The 19,034-nt window shown below is 44.0% G+C and overlaps 1 protein-coding gene across 5 annotated transcripts in view; it reads right to left on the bottom strand.

Moving 5' to 3' along the window:
• Positions 1-19,034, bottom strand: part of DNAH9 (dynein axonemal heavy chain 9) — a 330,190-nt gene that overhangs the window by 236,503 nt on the left and 74,653 nt on the right. For all 5 annotated transcript variants that reach the window (XM_053297116.1, XM_053297118.1, XM_053297119.1 and 2 more), the window contains exons 21-29: positions 17,743-18,613; positions 13,661-13,791; positions 13,011-13,137; positions 10,494-10,646; positions 6,361-6,486; positions 4,573-4,812; positions 3,368-3,528; positions 2,482-2,638; positions 894-998 (exon numbers count right to left, since the gene is read on the bottom strand). In XM_053297116.1, the coding sequence (XP_053153091.1) occupies positions 894-998; positions 2,482-2,638; positions 3,368-3,528; positions 4,573-4,812; positions 6,361-6,486; positions 10,494-10,646; positions 13,011-13,137; positions 13,661-13,791; positions 17,743-18,613 (2,071 nt within the window). The remainder of the gene's footprint in view (positions 1-893; positions 999-2,481; positions 2,639-3,367; positions 3,529-4,572; positions 4,813-6,360; positions 6,487-10,493; positions 10,647-13,010; positions 13,138-13,660; positions 13,792-17,742; positions 18,614-19,034) is intronic.

Genomic DNA, 19,034 nt, shown 5'->3' with positions numbered 1-19,034 from the left:
ATAACTTATTAAGCAGCACAAAGACCAGTAACCACAAGATCTTCCCAGTTTTTCTGAAGCCCTGCTCTAGGAGTCTCCCCCTTCAAGGGTTAGGCAAGGGGCGACTAAGCCCCAGGCAGTGGTGGCACCCTGGTTGTGCAACACCTTTTCCAGAAGTATCATCTTTTAGCTGCCAACTTAGAATGGTTTTCTCCTTTGTAGCACTTGGAGATTGATAGTTATTCCATTCTTTCTCCTGAAATTGCTATTTTAAATTGGATTTTTAAGAGTCATGTTTATATTTGTATTGTATTGTTAAATCTGTTTTCATGGATTGCTAGCCACTGTCAATAGGAAAATATAAAGGTTTTTAATAAACAGAATAAAAATATTTTCTCAAAGTACATGGAAGAGTAGACTATAAGGCAGTTCATATGAGCACTAATGGGGTAAGACAAATAACTAGGTATGACAAGGGTGGGGAACCTTGGCCCTCCAGCTGTTGTTGAACTACAACTCCCATTATCCCCAGCCACAATTATTGTGGCTGGGGGTGGTGGGAGTTGTAGTTCAAAAACAGCTGGAGGGCCAAGGTTCCCCACCCCGAGGTATGAGGAAGGGAGAGTGATATAGCAGCTGGGTAGAACATATTTTCCTCCTGCCTTGTTAACGGGCTGGGTAGGATGGTGCCGTCCTACCCAGCTCCTGTCTTACTGACAATCATTCCACTCCCCTCCTACCTAGTTGTTTCTAACAGAGGGTTGAAAATCGGGAGCGTGCACAGCTTCCAAAGTGGGGTAGGACGCTTGTCCTCTCCTTCTCAGGGCTCATTTGAACTGCCTTTATGTCTCTCTCTCATCTCTTTCCCCCACACCACTTTTCATTATTAAATGTATAAGACAATTGTTACTTACCTGCACAGCCACCACTGACAGAACCTCAACAGAAATTCTGTTAAATTCATCAAAGCAGCCCCAAGCACCAGTCTGGGAAAGGCCTTTGTAAATGTTCCCACAAGACTGTAACAGAGACACAGACAGAGAAGACAACAAACTTATCCACAGAACTCTTTTAAGTGAGAAGTATGTAATGCATTACCAACCTCATAAGCAACTTAGACAATACTGTACGTCCTTATTAATGAGCAAGGGGCCTGGAGATAAAAGCAAATGGCAGAAATGGTGGGTCTATATATGCTTTGTTCCATGGGTTCTTCAACTGGCTTCTGCATTTTCATCATATATGTGCACCACTTCCATTTACAGATTATGGGTATTGGTCTACTGGCAGTCTGCCTTCCCTGGGGTAACTCTCTGAGCCCAAACAAATGAATGAAGAATGAAGAAAATGTTCTCTTGGATCAAATTAAAACATTAAAATCCATCTAGACAGTTGAGTAACAGGCCTCTTAGAACAATGATTTCTCAAAAAAGGAATGGGATCGCCTGTGAGTCATACCGTATAAGTATTGAGGTGGGTTATCTGGCTACCAGCATTGTGTGTTGGCGATAGTGTATCAAAAGAAGCTAAGGACATTTCATTTCCAGGTCAGGGACTGAAAACAATTCTCTCACAAAATCCATAGTTGCTGGACCCTGATAATGTTTTGGAAACACTTTCTTAAAGGCAAAATAACTTGATATGGTCAACAGCCACTTTTATCACAGGAGGGTAATTAGTATTTGGGCAAGAGAGGAAAAACTAGACTTGTGGTTTTAAACTGTTTTAAGGTTTTAATTTCTGTTTTAATTTGTTTATGCTACTGTAAACCACCCAGAGATGGACTTTTGGAGTACAAATATGATTGATTGATTGATTGATTAAAAGGTGAGTAATGCATAAGGAATAAATCTGCCCTAATAAGAATTACAGAGTTTATAAGAAAGGACAGCCATCAGGGCTCTATCCTCCAGAATTCTATCATACTTTTTGTACAATTTCCATTTATTTCAATGCAATGTACACAAAACAATTTCTCAGTTAAACTGTGTTCAAAAGGGAGATGGAAGAATATGAAAGACATCAGCAGGTCATTTACCAAAATAACATTAAAGGAGATAGTAACTGACATCCAGACTAACCATGTGCACAAGCAACAGGAGAGGGGCAATTTTTGCCAAGCTCCCCTTCCCTTTGCAGCCCACTCTCTACCTCTTTAACAATATCCCCAAGGATTGTGGGGGCTCCCAGGGACATATTTTCAAGAGACACAGTGGGCTGCAGAGGGGAAGGGGAGACTGTGTAAAATTGCCCCTCCACGTGCAATGTTAGCCAGTTTCTCAAAAAACATATAGCAATAATTATATTTATTTATTTTAGATTTCTACGTAGTTTTTTTTAGATTTTTAGTCCTTCTCAGCCTACCACCTCCTTAAGAGAAACTGTTATCTTTCCTACATAAAATCAATGTAGGAAATTGTCATGTTTGAGGCACCTCTTAAGTGTTCCCACCACCACCTTCTGATCTACTGAAATGTAATGGTTTTGTTGCCAAGCCATTACCTTGTAATCCATTTGCTCTGAACAGTTGAACACATACACCATGATGCCAAGAGCTCGACCCAGATCCTTGGTGGTCTCAGTCTTTCCAGTACCAGCTGGACCTGCAGGGGCCCCACTCATAGTCAGGTGCAGAGACTGTGTGAGGGTGATGTAACATCTTCCATATGCAAAGAGGGAAGGAGAAAGGCAAGGAGAAAGTTGGTGACATGCAGAAAGTCTGCTCCAAACCCAGTAGTCAGGCAAATTACAAAACAATCTTTGGTAACCAATGGCTCCTAAAGATTGTTGGATTGGACAATGTAAGGATTCCATGTTGAACAGGGAGCACTAAGACTCGGTGGTGGCCCTGGGCCAAATTTGGTTTCACTGTGAAGTCCCATTAGTGATCTCCTTAATACACCACTCTGTGACATGGAAGCCCAATTCCAAAACCTTAAGCACATTGTTTTCTTCTGCAATGGCTCTTCTTCTTGACCTTAATAAACAGAACATGTATTTGAGCCAGAGAACAGCCAGATTTGAACTCAGTCCCCACCCCCACCCCTTTGAAGCACTGGAGCTGCAAAACCATCAAACCTTGGTGAATTCCACTAACTTGGCCCCTGCTAACTTGGCAAAGAGGCACCTTTTTAATGTGGTGATTCTCTTTATTTAGCAGGGGGAGAGTAACTGGCCCTATCCACACCCAGCACAGTACTTCCAGTGACTGTTGCTGGTGTCTGTCTTATGTTTCTTTTTAGATTATGAGACCTTTAGAGACAGGGTTCCATCTTATGTGTTTGAGAAATGCCAATATTCAACAAAGAAAAAAGTGATTCTGCAACCATCAGCCAAGCTCAATTCTCTCAGTGCCACCTCCCTTAACTGATGCCTTCTAGACACCTACCTGTCTGTCAGAGGAGTGATGACCAGACGGGGTGTGTTCCCAAGATATTCATATGAATATAGAAACTGAGCATCACAAATGTTTGCATAACAGTGCTTCTCCTCATCTGCCCACCTGTGCCGGAGTTGTGAAAGCCAAAGGAATACCTGAGCATTATCCACCTTCAAAAACAGAGCAAAAACTCATGAAACACCCAGCAAAAGGACAGAGTGTGCAGACATGTCCCTGGTGCAATAATACTGGCTCTAAGAAAGTCACTTACTCCCATGCTGCATTGTGGCCACTAAGTTCTCTTCTCTCCTTGCTGTTACTGAAGTATGACTTTTTCACCTTCCTCCTGGAAACACTCATCCAGCTTATATAGGACCCTTATATAGGGTCTGAGATCTCTACCCAAGCCAGAAAGAGATGAAGTGCCAAAACAATGGGGTGACAGTACAATGAGAGGAACTGGATCAGAGGCAGACCTAATAGACCTCAGCCAAGATCAGTAAAACCAGCTCTGTGTGCCCAAAGGGGACTTCGGGCTACTTTCTATCTTCATCAATCCACCATACCACATAGGAAGCCACTCTTGAAACTGGGGAGACTTTCAAAAGCACATTATGACATGGAATAGGGGAGGTATCTGTTGTTTAACCAAAATTAATTAAAGATCTCACTGGGCATGTGCAAGAGTTTGGGAGGGTGTTCCTAAGTCACTCTTTGGACTTTGACCCATGACTGCTGCCCTACCCCAAGAAATTCTCTCTTTTCAAAGTCTATACAACTTCTAGAAGCACTGTAAGATTTTAATGAACAAACATTAGGCCACACAAACATCCACATTTAATTATTTTAATCTTTGGAGCAGTCCAGTATAGGGCTGCTGGAGATCATTTTAGAAATAAAAGGCAAAATAATGTAGAAATAATAAGCAAAACAACTTAGCAAGAGTAGGAGGTAGGAGACAGTAAGTAATGGTAGGAGCCTTGTCAAAAAGATAGCTCCTGACTTTCTGAGAACCAAAGTTGTCTAAGTCATAGACTCAGCCCCAGAAATCTGTGAATTTGTGGTGTATGTAGGATATGGAGAAATGGCATTGCCCCTCAGAAACAATTTCATCACTGTTTTCCCTGACAGAGCTCATACACCCTCCTCAAAACAAGACTGCTGTTATCCTGAGAGAAACAGTATGGAAAAAATGTTTGTGTCATGGGTCAAACCTTTTGAGCGATCATCTTGGCTACCACATCGCGAGCATGCACATCAATGGTGCAGATGGTCATGATCTTCTGCCTGTCACCCTTTGAGAGATGTCCAATGAGCATGGTGATGAGGGTGTTCAGCTGGGTCACCTGCTTCTTGTAGTATTCCTTCATGGCATTCTCATAGCCTTCTTCCAGCCTGGCAAAGGCAATCCCAACCTCTGTGGTCCACCAAATCTGGGTGCAAGTGAGCGCCACCTTAGAAAGGGAGAAGAACTCAGCATTCTTTACAGAGTCAACAAGCACAGATGGGTTTCTGGGTCACAAGAGGCTGAGGGCCACTTCCACTGTGATGCCCCCCCCCTCCACAAATAAGTAGCCATGAAGCCATTTGTGAAAACAAAATCTACAAAAATTAAAGTTGGTTGGAAAATGCTACAACTGAATAAGTCTAAAGGGACTTCAGTTTTCCCCTGACTCATACTAGGGAAGCCTTCCTTTCTTTGTCCATAGCTTCATCCTCTCTAATGATAAGCAGTTCATCCCAATGTTCCCAGGGGATGATAAATCATCAAGCAAAAAATCCAGGAAGAGGAGAAGAATAGGGAAATGAACTGGAATTACCTTAAAGTAAAATATAACTCGAAGACTATGCCTACCCCAGGGTTATGGACACAAAAGATCAAGCTATGAGGGCATAAAATAAAAGCTGGGGTTTAAATATTGCTAGTGCCAATGACATCCTCCATTGCCACCTGTGTATCAGGTAATCTATGAGAAGCCGTAAAAAATGTGCATAAATAGCACGAAATACAGAGTTATTGCCACTTAAATGTCAAAGGATAGAAAAGGGAGGTTAACAAATACTGTAGTGTGAAGTAAATCATCAGGAGGGTGCCGTTATTTATCAGTGAGAACAGGCAGGAAGGCTGATACTGGAGAGCAATGCAAATGGCTCTGAAATGGAAATATTTTCCATACTTCTGAAAACTGAAAAGGAAAACACTACCTGTTTTTTTCAGTCTCCAAAACCTAAATCAAAATTTAGACAGGGAAAAACAACATATGCTCGATATATTAAAAAAGAAAGAAAAGAAAAGCTGTTCCCCCAAAGCCTTCAATAAAACAAAAATCCTATGAGCTGTAAAATCAGCCAGATAATCTTTAGTCACTGGCAGTCTAACTCTCAAAGCACTGATCATTCAAGAGCTATTAAAATGGAGCCAATGTTTGTAGAGGGAAAGAATGACAAAAGTGTAACTGGTAAAGCATAACAGAGAAAGCTACTGTTAACCTGCATTTCTTCCAGGGCTTCATCAATGCATGGTTGCCTTGAACCCATTTGCCAAAGCTCCAAGCTGAACAAAGGCATCCATTTCCCCCACTGGTTCTGCCCTCTTGCAGCAACGCTAAATAAAAATAACCTCTTTTGTGAAGCCCAGGTGCTGATATTCTGCTCAGAGACGAGACGCTTCATATTCCACTGCTCTTCCCAGGATCTGCTTCACAGTGGTCCAGGGGACTCCACCTGATTTCTGAATCCCAGTTCAGACCACTGTCAAGCAGTCACTGATATTAACCACAGCCAGAGGCAACAATACCCAGTCACTGCCTCTTAACCAGCAGTTTCATTAGTCTTCAGAGAAAGACTGTTGGTTGCTGATCATTTACTAGAAGCTTGGCTATATCTGTCACAGACAGAAGCTGCTCAGGACTAGAGGGCAAACTTGGTTTCTGCCAGAGCCATCTCACATGCCAATAGATCATTCAACAGCAGAGGAACCAGGACAGTTCTTCAGGAGATACCTGTGCAGGGTAGTCAAAAAGCCACTGTTCCCTTGCTTTTTCCTCATAAGCAGTCACCGCCTCTGTCATCTCATGTCTCACGGTAGCCCTCATGTGGTCCAGCACATGGTTCAGCCAGCTCTCCACCTAGAGGAGAAGAACATTCAGGCATTTGCTATCTAGATCACTCCCCTGGAACTGGTTCTCCCTCTCTCACTGCAACTACAAAAGGATTTTGTGAACCATGGCCACTAAGACAGAATCCAGGCACCTACCATCTGCATTGTTCCACCTCGGACTGACCCCTCCCTCCTCACTTGCTGAAGAGGAAGCACCTACATCATCTTATTTGGGGGGCTGTTAAGAAATAGCTATGGGCCATATTTCCCTGTTTCCTTCATTTTGTTTTATGGAGGAAACATTAGGGAAAGTACAGTTTTATGCTATTTTAAGTACTATCTAGGAAAATGGGGTTAGTCAGAATCTACTGAGGAAGCACTACCTGTCTATGAAGCTATTTCGAGTGCACAAATGGGATTCTGCAAGCATACTGCACCATTATTCTATAATTGTCCTCCTATTGTCTTGGGGATGGGGCTGTAGCTCAGCAGTATAGCATCTGCTTTGCATATAGAAGCATCTCCAAGCAGGGTTGGGAAAGACTCCTGTCTGAAATCTTGGAGAGCCACTGCCAGTCAGGGTAGACAATACTGAGCTAGATGAACCTTCCTGTGTCTTTGGGTAAAATTCAAAGCACTGATTTTGTCTTGTAAAGCCCTAAAGAGCCTAGGCCCAACTTACCTTACAGGCAGTATCCTCCTCTATGGTCCATGGTACACACACACATACAACTGAACAGCATCCTGATAACCATTCCATCTTTGTGCCATGCCCAAACAGCAAGGGTGCAAAGAGGCACCCTTGGTGGCTCTTTGCACCCTTGACAGATAAAACCCTCTCCCATTGAAAACTGTACAAAGTCTGGACTTGAGCAACTTTCAAAAGTCTTGACAGACTTGTCTCTTCAACCTGGATTTTGGAAATCAGAAGGCTAAGGGCCACACAGGATGTGGCACTAATCATGTCATTAGCCCCTTTGCATGTTTTTTTAAGTAGAAATAGCAGCTGTGGGAGCACCAGAACAGGATTGGGACTGCAATTAATTTTTAAAAATCCTTTATCCCAAACTGCCTGCCTCACAGATCTGCTTTAAAATATTATAATCATATTTTAAAGTATAAACATCATATTCTGGACATATTTTCTACAAAAAGATAATACCAGTGTCAGAAAATTCATGTTTATTAAGGGTGTTTTTTCTCATGCCATGCACACATGGAACCAGCTGCTGCATAATCCATGCCAGATCCATATCTAATGGGGCTGCAGATAGTATAATGTGGTTCTCTCCCCTTGTTGTCACATCAGCCCATGCAGAGAAAAGTCAAAATGTACAGCAAAGAGGCAAATGGAATGTCCTTTTTTTATATATAGTGGCACAGTTATATAAGAGGAGAGAAGTTTCAACATTCCATCATTATAAGCCTTGAACATTCTATTGCTTATAAAATCAAAACCATTTGTCCAATCTGCCTGGCCATCAGAACACATTCACTAAGTGACAAGATATACCTCCCCTACAAATATGGTGAAGATCCATTGAAAAATGGCTTAGATAGAGCAGTTTAAAGTTTTTCTCTTTTGAACAGGAATTTAAAGGGATGGTGATGTTCTTTCAGACTGAGGGAGTGGTATTTAAATGATTTTGTAGTCTATTTGCATAGTTTCAGCTTTTACATCGCATGGCAGAAAAGTGCCTTTTGTATATCCTCAGTAGAAGGGACTCAATTGATGGTTATTTCACAATTGATTCTCAAAGTTGTGTTTTAAGAAGCTCAAAAATGCATCTTTACAGCTAAAAGAGTCTGTGCAGTAGAACATTTGAAGCTGGGTGCCCACAGAATTGCCCACAACCAATATGGCAGTCAGCTGCTTCCATGACTAAGTCTTGTGAGCACAGCCCTTCAGTTTCTTTCCCTGCCCTCTTCTTTTCTTCCCCCACTGCAGCTATACTTTTTAATACTGCTTCTTTGCCTTATAAAAAATGCTGCTCAACTCTGGTCCTCGGTTACTCCACGGTCATCAGTTCTTCAAACCAACATCCATTTTGTCCTGACCTCCAGCCAAAACTGGCGCATTGCTCTGTGTAGCCAGGTATAAGTGGGAGGCAGGGAAAGGAGATATGCTCTGTTTAGTTAGGCTGCGACGGGCTTCTCAGGACTCCTCTAGGCTGAAGTGTGTGTGTGTGGCTGCAGGAGGGGGGTAGCTGAAGAATGAGTGTGTTTCTGTGTGTGTATGCGTGTGCACGTATGGCTGCAGTGTCTGTGCGCATGTATGTGAGAATGGCTGCTGTGTGTGTGTGTGTGTGTGTGTGTGTGTGTGTGTGTGTGTGTGTGTGTGTGTGTGTGAGAGAGAGAGGGGATGGCTGCAGTGTGTGTGAGTGAGTGAGTGAGAGAGGGGATGGCTGCAGTGTGTGTGTACACATGTGTGTGTGAGAGAGAGAGCGTGAGAGAGAGAATGGCTGCAGTGTGTATGTACGTGTGAGTGAGTGAGTGAGTGAGAGAGAGGATGGCTGCAGTGGGGGGATGGTTGCAGTGTGTGTATGTGTGAGAGGGAGAGAGAGGGGGGATGGCTGCAGTGTGTGTGTGCATGTGTGAGAGAGAGAGAGCGTGAGAGAGAGAATGGCTGCAGTGTGTATGTACGTGTGAGTGAGTGAGTGTGTGTATGTGAGTGTGAGAAAGAAAATGGCTGCAGTGTGTGGGGGGATGGTTGCAGTGTGTGTATGTAGGAGAGAGAGTGTGTGTGAGAGAGAGGATGGCTGCAGTGTGTGTGTGTACGCATAAGAGAGAGAGAATGGCTGCAGTGTGTATGTATGTTTGTATGTGAATGGCTGCTCTGTGTGTGTGTGTGTGTGTGTGTGTGTGTGTGAGAGAGAGAGAGAGAGAGAGAGAGAGAGAGAGAGAGAGAGAGAGACTGCTGTATGTGTGTCTGTGTGTGGCTACGTCACTGTTTTACTGATAACACCATCCTGAAGGAAATTACATCAAGCAGGAAAACTGTGAGGTTCAGTGTTCCCTCTAAGGAGTGCGCACATGCACACGCTCACAAGTTTTTTATGTCCACTCAGTTAATTTTAGATCCTGCTCAGGCTGAATCAGAAATGCCCCACTTGAATGCATGTGCATACACACACTGCGTTGATACTGCCGCCAAGAACAAAATTCATTCTGCACACAGATGAAAACAAATTAGAGAGAACACTGGTGAGATTTATGAGAAATTTCTGGGAAGAGAATCTGTCATTTTGGACACAGTTGTTAAAGCATTTGTTATTTTTAATTATCATTGTTGTTCGTGTGTGGGGTTTTTTAAGAAAAAGAAAAAATGAAGTACAGATATAAAGTGAAAATAAATTACCTGCTTCTGTCCGTATTCAGAGGTAGGATCACACTGTCACTATTACTGAATCCACTAATTTAATTTAATTGTGTATTTTCAGGCAGCGGGGAGTGTGACTTTATCTTAGTTGAAGGCAGGGGCGAAGCTAGGGGAGAGGGGGCCCGTGTTCATCCCTCTCTCTGGTAGCCCCCCAGAGTGAGGGAGATAATGAAGAAAATAGGGAGGGGTGGAGCTGGAGGGCCCTCAGGAGCTGGGGGCCCATGGTCTTTGAACCCTTTCGCTCAATTATAGCTACGCCCCTGGTTGAAGGTTTCACAAAGTTTTTGGTGTTCAACATCAGGAAGTTCTACCTTGTGTTTTGAGTAAGCTCTTCCCCATAGTGTTTGATCAGATTTCCCTTTTTAAAATGCCTGGACATTCAGCAATCTTTTCCATCCTTTTTAGAGCACGAGTGAAAATCTTAACATCTTAACTCTCATTTTAAACTGAAGGTTGTTGGGTTTCTGAATTGCTTTAACCATAGGATCATAAAGTAAGGTAAAGCAGAGCAGCAGAGGATGGTCACTAGGGTCTACTGCCAGCGCCCATCATCCTATGACTGGTTTCCATACAAAATGTTCCTCTGCAGCAGGAACAATAGATATATGCATTAGTCCTCATTTGCAGAGCAAAATGGTTCCTTGATATCACCTCACCTGCCCACTGCAGTCACATGGTTCACTGAAGCCAACGTATTCTTCCTCTTTACTGTACATCCCTAAACCCAGCTTGGTTGGGTTTTGGTCAGAATCCATCTGGAATTTCAATTTAGCCATATTGTCAAAGAGTTTTGAAAGGTGGCGCTGGACCTGCAAAATTAATTAGGGCTTAGCACAAGGAAGTTGGGATACACAGCCCTTCCCCATGCCGCTTTTTGAAGTTAAGACATAGTTAAAACATAGTTAAGACATAGGAAAATACCAGCACAGACAGAACTGTGAACCCCCATCCTCTGCAAATAATAAGTACCCTGGGACCCCTGAGTCAATGCCATTTACATTTACTGTCCCTTGCTTTTAGTTAGTGCTCTCTCTTTCTCCCCGGAGACCTAACTTTTGCTAAATGCCCAGCAGCCATCGTTGGCATTCAGCAGCTTATAGAACCAACTCTCCGCAATGCTGGGAAAAAAGCTTCTTTTATGGACAAAACATCCCTCCTTCCATTTGATACACTGTATATAAAGCCTTCTCATTCTCCAGCAACTGGTCCCTTAAGCCTTCAATTGCACTTAAATCATTGCAAGTTCAATACTGAGCCCACTAAGATAAAATTGTTGTGTATTTAATCCTCCTCCTAGAATCAGCAGACAGAGCTCAGAGACAACAATGGAAAGGCCACAGGTTTATCCATATTTGATTCTACTTGACATTTATTTTTATTTTATTGCAAATCGTTTTAAATAGGAATAAAGGCATAGCTCAAAGAATTCCTCCTTATAGCACTGGACCTTTTAAGGCAATAGTTTTCTTTGTGCTTCCTATGTCTTACCCTGTGTTTGCAGCTTTGATCAAATGTGAAGTTCTGATATGAGTCCAATGAACAGCTGAGAAGCATTCTGCACTGGAGCTAAAACCAGTGCCTTTAAAAAAAATGTTCTGTGCAAACATGATTGGCTACATAAAACTCATGTTGACTTGAACTGGGAGGTTCTCCTAGAAACAGGCCACTGTGGGGGCTTCAGGATAAAAGAATGTAACTGTGTCGCCCCTATGGGATTGGTGGGAATGTGTAAGAGAGATGGTTTTGTGATAGAAGAATGATGGAAAAGATAAAAAGAACAAAAGAAAAAATCCCAGTCATACCTTGGCAATCACTGAGATGTTTTTCTGAACAGGTGGTATCTGAACACAGACAACACATACTTGATACTCTACAAATACAAGTTCCAAATCTTACTATAGAGAGTCTGGCGTGGGGTGGGAGGATTGCCTTGTGAACCAAGAAGCATCCTTAAGGACACCAACCTACATGAGCAGTTTGGAGTCCTAAAGCAACAGTGGAAATGTTTGTCCTGCTTGAAGGACCTTGATTTTCTCAACTCATCCATTCTCAAATGAATGGAAATGTGAAGATAGGGGCATTGATCACACCAGGGAAAGCAGCCAGAAAAGACCTTACAATACTTTTGTGTTGGCAGCTACCAGCAGAAGGCAGCAATGGGCCATGCCACTTAGATTTCTACTAACCAAGCGCGCACACACACACACACACACACACGAAAGGAGGTTCATGGCAAGCAGAACCAGAAGCAATTGTCACAAGGAGGACAGAAAAGGCTGAGGTCCAGAGCATTGGTGTCACTCAAAGAGTTGCCCAGGGTACTAAAATGTCCAAGGTGCCCTTGGATGAGGGGTATACCTAACGTATGTGTGAACAGGACTTGCCCACTCTCTCTGCCTCTCAAGGCTAACCTATTTTGGATTGAGAATATCTGCTGATAGTACATTAGGAGCTAGAATTAGAAAGGAGAATTTGGAGCCGGTGGTGGTGGTGATGCTTTTTTAAAGAAAATTAGGTTCCTTTAATGCACCTTGGCTTCTGAAGCACTCCATAATCATTAGTCACCTCCATCCAGAGAGTAGGGTTTCCCCCCACCCGCACCCCAACCTCTGTGAAGCCTCCACTCTTGTCCTGAATGAAGTTCTTCCACTTCACCCTCCACAACAGCAGTACACTTAATGGAATGGAATGAAGGCACCACAAGAAAAATGTACTAACACATGGGGAGGGAATTGCTCTTTTGGATTCTGCTATCTGTGCTGATCCTGCTACTCCAATCTGGACTAACAGCAGCCAGTATAGGGATCAGCACAGTCCCCATGTGGTTTGCACATATCAGGCCTGCTGAATCTTTGTGCTTGACACTCAAAAAATTAAATCCTTTTTCTGCAAGTGCCCTTATACTTGGTAAGCCCTTTGCCTCTCACTTCTGTGAAAAGAAAATGCTGACTAGGCTTAGTGGAATTCTGTGAAAAACAGGAATACAAGATGCCCAGGCTGCCATCTAGTGGCAATTCAAAGATTTAATACGCCTTGAAAAGAAAGATTGATGGTTTATGCCAGCACACTGAAAGAACAGTGTCTTCTTTCTATAGCAAGTGTCTAGTAGCAGGATCAAAAAAATCCCACAAAAAGCCATTTCTATCATTAGAAAAGGAATTAAGGTGTCTTACCAGCTGTGGGTTGGTGCCATTTGAAAGAATATCCAGTAAGTCAGCGGAGGAAATAAAGTAAAATCTGGGGAAGGCCAATCGCTTAGTGTCCAAATACTCAGCCAAGGCTTTTTCACACAGAGACAATCTAACAAAACCAAGCACAGAATAGCCCACATGGAAAGAATAAACATGTTAAACTAGAAATCTGAAGAAAACAAACTTACCACCTTCCAAATAGAACTTGGCAAGGAAAATACCTAACTCATTCTTTTGGAGCTTTTGAGTGTGGTTTTAACTACTTCACATGTTACAAGTATGTATTTTCTATCCCATAGGAATGCAGTGTGGGAAACAAAAACCAGTTTATGCTTCCCAGCCTGCAAACCCCTAGCATATATACACAGCTGAAAACATGCATTTGCACAGGTTACATTTTTGACAATACAATTAAATGCTTTAGATGTACAACTTAAAAATTTTAAGTGTGGAGCAGCCCTGAACGCGTTGGCCAAAATGCTTCTTAAAATAGCTCTTTAAAAAATGTTAAAAGATATGATTGAATACATCCAGGCATAGTGTATCACACAGGTAGAATGAACATAGAGAACACACAGTGTCATAACTAGGGATAGCATCCCCCAGGCGTCACACAAACATGCATCACCCACCTGTTCTGGATATCTTCCAGTTGCTCATAAAGGCCAGGCTTGTTTGTTGCCTCCACTACATTTGGTGTTTTTTCAGCATCATATGCCAGCTCTTTAAAATCAACATCAATCCCCTCAAAGCGCTTGGAATCCTACAAATGACAAGGCAGGAGTCCTATTGGCTGCTCAGATATCCCTCACTATCCCAAAGGTGTTCCATCTTTCATATGCGGATCCCCAGAACAGAACTCTCCATCACTATGGGTGGCTTACCTGCGGGAAGGTATCTTCCTTCCAGCCTAAAGAGCAAATGTTGAACCAATGGCTAGAGAGAACAGTGTAGCATTCTATATGCTCCCTAGGTACTGTCCTGGAGAGTGCAAGGTGAATGACATCCATCTAATGGGTGCCCTGGAACTGGCACTCATTTAGCAACAGCCTCTCTGTACCAGGGATTTCTCAGGAGCACCGGAAATTTTGCCACATTCACCTGACTTCTCAGTATGGCATCCTGGCATCCTTTACTCCCAACCCTTTACCCAGCAGCACTCCCCTCTTCCAATAATACAAAGCCAGGACTTGTCCTTGACTTATTGAAGACTCTCAAGAATGCTTTCCTTGTAGTACTTTGTTCCCAGAACCATGGTTCATTGGGTGCTCATTTTATAGAGGAAGGGCCATTCAACACCCCTGGTTGCTCAGTGCTTAGACAATATGATAAAAATGGACTGGGAATCCAGCTCTCTCTGGGGGAGGCATGTTCTAAATTTGTGGAGTGGTTGTAACCATCAAGTCCATAAATGTTTCTGGCATGTTCCCTGCAACTAAGCAAAAGACACCTGAAGCTCCTGCCACAAAGGTAGGTACTGGCATATACAGGGAACCTAAGCAATGGCATCTACAAATGGATAGGTCCCTTTTTTTGTCTGTTATAAATACTGAAATGGGCTGATCAGAGGTCTGTTCCAAGACCAGGGGCACTGAAGAGAGATCCTGAGATGGGCATGCCAAGGTCTTCTTTGCCTGTGCACTCAGTCGAAGGCCCATCCAGGCCAAGACATAATTGTGGATGAGGAGTCTTAAACCCTTATGGGATTCACAAACCATGCACAGTGAGGCCCAGGTGTTACAGACAGTTATGGCGGTGGGCATTGTGGTGGACCATCTTGCCCATTTCAGGTGGGATAGATCTACCTTGGCAAACACCGGAGGGCTTGTAATTGAGGCCACTGGTGCAGCAGCAGAGGATCAGGCCAGCCCAGGTGCCAGGATCTTGTTAGGTCCCATTCACTACTCTGGCTGGGTGTATTTGATCCCTGTCAGGACTTTAGAGACCCAAAATTATAGAGGGCTAGTCTACAGAAGAGGGAAGGAAGAATGAATGCTTTCTGTATCCCTAGGTTGCCCTAGGAAACAGAAGCTTTAAGTGCTATCCAGGAGCACTACCAGCTATTTGTGCAGGGTAAGGGGAGGTTTGGCCGGTTAGGGCAGGCTTTCTCTTTATATTGTTTGTTGCCAGCACTGCAGTGAGCTACTGCTTAAATCTTCATTCCATTTGGCAGGCAGGATTCTGGCTTTAAGGGATGAATCAGTGGGGGATGAGGTCCTTGGGATTCATGTTAGGTTCTCAAAGACTTACCAGTCAGGGAAGGGTTCTGTTTCATGGGGGCACAGTGGAGTTCTGCAAGACCCGTGCCCATGGGGCTGTTCATACAAGCAGCTTAACCCCATTCTTAAACCCGGCTCTTTGCCGAGATTAAGGGAGCAAGTGCTCCCTTAACCCAGCTGCTGGGCTCATGTGTCTCCTCGGGCTCCACAGAGCTTGAGGAGACACAGAGATGGATGCCTAGAGCACCCATTTGATGGGGGAATTGTCACTTGGTGCCTTGTGGAATATGCTCATTGTGCAGTGCCTTGTGGGATACATGGAGGCCAGGAAAACAAGTCCCAGTCTCTGTTGATCCACACTGTCAGGAGCAGCACAGATAGTCATCCGTGCTGCAGGAGTCTTCCGCACTGTTCCCAGCAGTGCGGGTCATGTGGGTGTGTGGCCTGTGCAACGCCGAGGCAAAGAGGGATCATCTGGGGGAAGGTAGGTTGAACCCTGCCTTTCCCCACACTCACATGCACAGTTGTCTGAATAGCCCCCTTATAAAGCTGTGAGCGAATATTTGGTTCACTGACTTGGGTGGGGATGGTGCCTGTACTTACATGAAAACAGCCTTCCTCTTACTCAGTTTCAGTGCTCACACATGTTCCATCAGTCACTAGCAGAGCAAGGTTGCCTTCTGAATGATATGGAGCACACTCATTCCACATTGGGGCAGCTACAGTGGCAATCCTGGAGAGCACTAGGGAGGCAACCCTTAAGAAGACTGGGTTATGGTGACTAGAGGCATAACTCTTATGTGTGAGGTCGCCATGCAGGGCTTCACACTGAGGCTCTGCTCTGACTGTTCGTCTTGTCCCTTCTTTCAGGTAGGTGGACTGTAGTACAGGCAGCGATGATTGTGACTGTGGGGCATAGCATCACATTTGGGCTGAGTCAGTCTGTCAGGACCGGGACCTTGGACTTGTGCTGGAGGTGACAGTTCACTGGTTCTGTAAACAGAGAGGATGTGTTGATCTGACTTGGCAGAGGAGGATATCATGGCCTTACATCTGGGGAAGAACAATCTGAGCACTCCAGTGAGCCTTGAACGGAAAACCTATGTCTCTAGGGACCCAGTCAAAATTAAAACACAAAAAACGAAGCTTTTCCTTCACACCCAGGCTTGCTGGATCAAGATGCTTCTTCATAGGAGCTGGCTGGGCACTTGTCTCTTCCTGCCATTGAAAGAGCTTCCTTGTCAACAAGACGACAGCAAAAGATTTGGAGTGGTGGAGTGGTGAGTGGTTGTCCCCATATGACTTCACCCTGGACAGGGTTGAGTTGTATAAGGGTGACAGGATTTAACCACAAAAAGTTGCAAGTTATACCTGGACAACCTCAGGGTGGGGCAGCGCAGTTTGCTTAGGTGACGGCTTGGTGGTGGAACAAGAATGCAGGTTTAGTTTGGCATTCCTACCTGAGGGGTAGCTGGATTATATCAGTTAAGTAAGGTTGGTTGGCTATAGGGTGAGACACTCAGGAACTGTCTGAGAAGGCAGTTGTTGAGTAGAAGATGCTGGTCTGAGGTCTGTGTGAGCTCAAGCTGGGCATCTATGAGGTGAGGCGCCGCCGGGGAGGGTGGTGGTGAGAGGCACCTTTAAGAGTAAATGAATTGGTGCTTACCTCTGCTCTCGTCACACCTGAGCGCTGCTCGGAGAAGCAGCACACTGCCCAGCACCCCCTGTGGCGGGGGATCGCCTCTGCCTGGCCTCCACAGAGCAAATCCCCCGCCTGTGGCCAGGTGAGTGGCAGAGGTGATCCCCCGCTGCAGGGGGTGCTGGTGGCGTGCTGCTTCTCCGAGCAGTGTTCAGGTCCCACGAGAGCGAAGGTAAGCACCCATTCATTTACTCCTAAAGGTGCCTCTCGTCGTCGTCACCACCACCACCTGGTGGTGCCCTCACCAGCCGCTACGATGCTCTTCAGTGGGGTTCTGGGACTGGGACTCTAGAAGCAGAATCGCTGGGGATCAAATCAACATTCTCAGGAAGCTTCCAGCCCATTCCCCATGGGGCAGACATTTAAATATAGCTTGTGTCATCCAGCTACCTGTATGCCGCAGGTATATTTGTAGCACTGTTATTTTTAATGGCTGACATGATGAGGAAATTACTCAGAGAAGTCCCTTTGAAATTAAAAAGGCAATTTATCCTTTTAATTTAAATGGGACTACTCTGAGTCATTTTCCATGTCAGCCAATAAAGTTGCAGCCAGGCATTCAGCACCATTTTCCATACATACCTGTGTCAGTATCTTTTATTGATTCTTGATGGAAATTACAGTTTATAGGAACAGTTTTGAGAGCCAGTGCCATGAGGTACCCTGAATAATCATTGAAACATTATAATATATAACAAGCAGGACTCAAAGAACATCCATCTCTCTCAAGAAATTGCTCTCTGGAAGATAAAGAATTACCTTCAGTGTTTTCCCATGGAAAGAAAATTGTTTTTACCTCAGGAAGCTGTGCTCGAATATCTTCTGATCCAATGAAGATGCTTTCCAAATGAGTCCAGGTTCGCTGGACCTCAAACCAGATAGAAATGACAGAGTCTGCAGTAGATAGCTTCCTCTGCCAGAAAGACACTTCCTCTAAGAAAAAAGCAATGTACTTGGAGGTCATCAGATTCTGTAGCTGGACTTGGTTGTCTTCGAGAGTCTCAATGAGCTCCTCATCCGATTTCAGCAGAGGGACGTTTGTGCGGGCATGAAGTTCATATTGGAATCCCATGCTAGCCCAAGTTGTCTTCAGCTCTTTCACAATCTTCTCCATGCTCATTTCTTTAACTGCTTTGTCCACTATGCTCCGGACATCATCCTCAAAGTTATGCAGGTTGAGTTTGAGCAGTTCTGCTAGAGTGGTGTCTGCATCCATTGTGAACTGCACACCTGTGGCTTGCATCAGTTGGTTCCAATGCCTCTCTCGAATGGCAGGATTCTGCAGTTCTGACACAGCCCTCAGAGAGGTCAGGATGTTTTTTACTCTGTTGTCCAACCCAGAGAAAGCATCCCAAGCTCTCATTTCTTTATCCAGGTTCCGAATGTCTTTGGCAAACCTCTTACACTCCAATTCCATGTTCTCAACATTAATATCCTTCCATTTTGTAGTCTCCCAGTCATTCATGCTAGAGGTCACTATGGAGATCATATCCCAGAGCTCTTTAAGAATGCACACTTCTTTCCGGCATTGCTTGAGCTGCTTGTACTCTGGAACGTTAACTTCAAACAAATCAGCTGCTTCATAAATTGAAGCCATGGTAACTTCCATTTGTTTGAGCTCAGTATGGGATATATCTAGCATTTGATAGGGATTCGCTGCATCAAACCTAGGAAGCAAGTTTTAAATTCCATTTAATGATATCTATAAATGCACAGGATCCCCAAACACCAGTGAGTAGGTGACTAATGAACAGGAAGTAGAGAAGAGCACACATTATAATGAGAGGAAATATTCAGCTCCAAAAGTAGCCTTCCCCAGACTTTTATCCCTAACTCAGCTGCCTTTCAGCTCCTACTCCTTATGTGCACCCATTGAAAATAATTTTAAACCCACCAGCCTTGGATCATACTTCTCAACCCTTGAACTTTAAAATGAGACACAGTCAGGAACAATGTTACATAAAGGACTCAGAAAGAGATATAAAGCTTTCTATGAATATGGAGCAATACAGAGATGAAATCAAATTACTGAAGCAAGATTAACTGTGCAGTTTAACTAAAAGAAAAGTATGGAGAAGGAAGCATGGA

Source organism: Hemicordylus capensis, chromosome 2 (genome assembly GCF_027244095.1).
Source record: "Hemicordylus capensis ecotype Gifberg chromosome 2, rHemCap1.1.pri, whole genome shotgun sequence".
Lineage (NCBI taxonomy): Eukaryota > Metazoa > Chordata > Lepidosauria > Squamata > Cordylidae > Hemicordylus > Hemicordylus capensis.
This window is presented reverse-complemented; position numbering and strand designations above follow the sequence as displayed.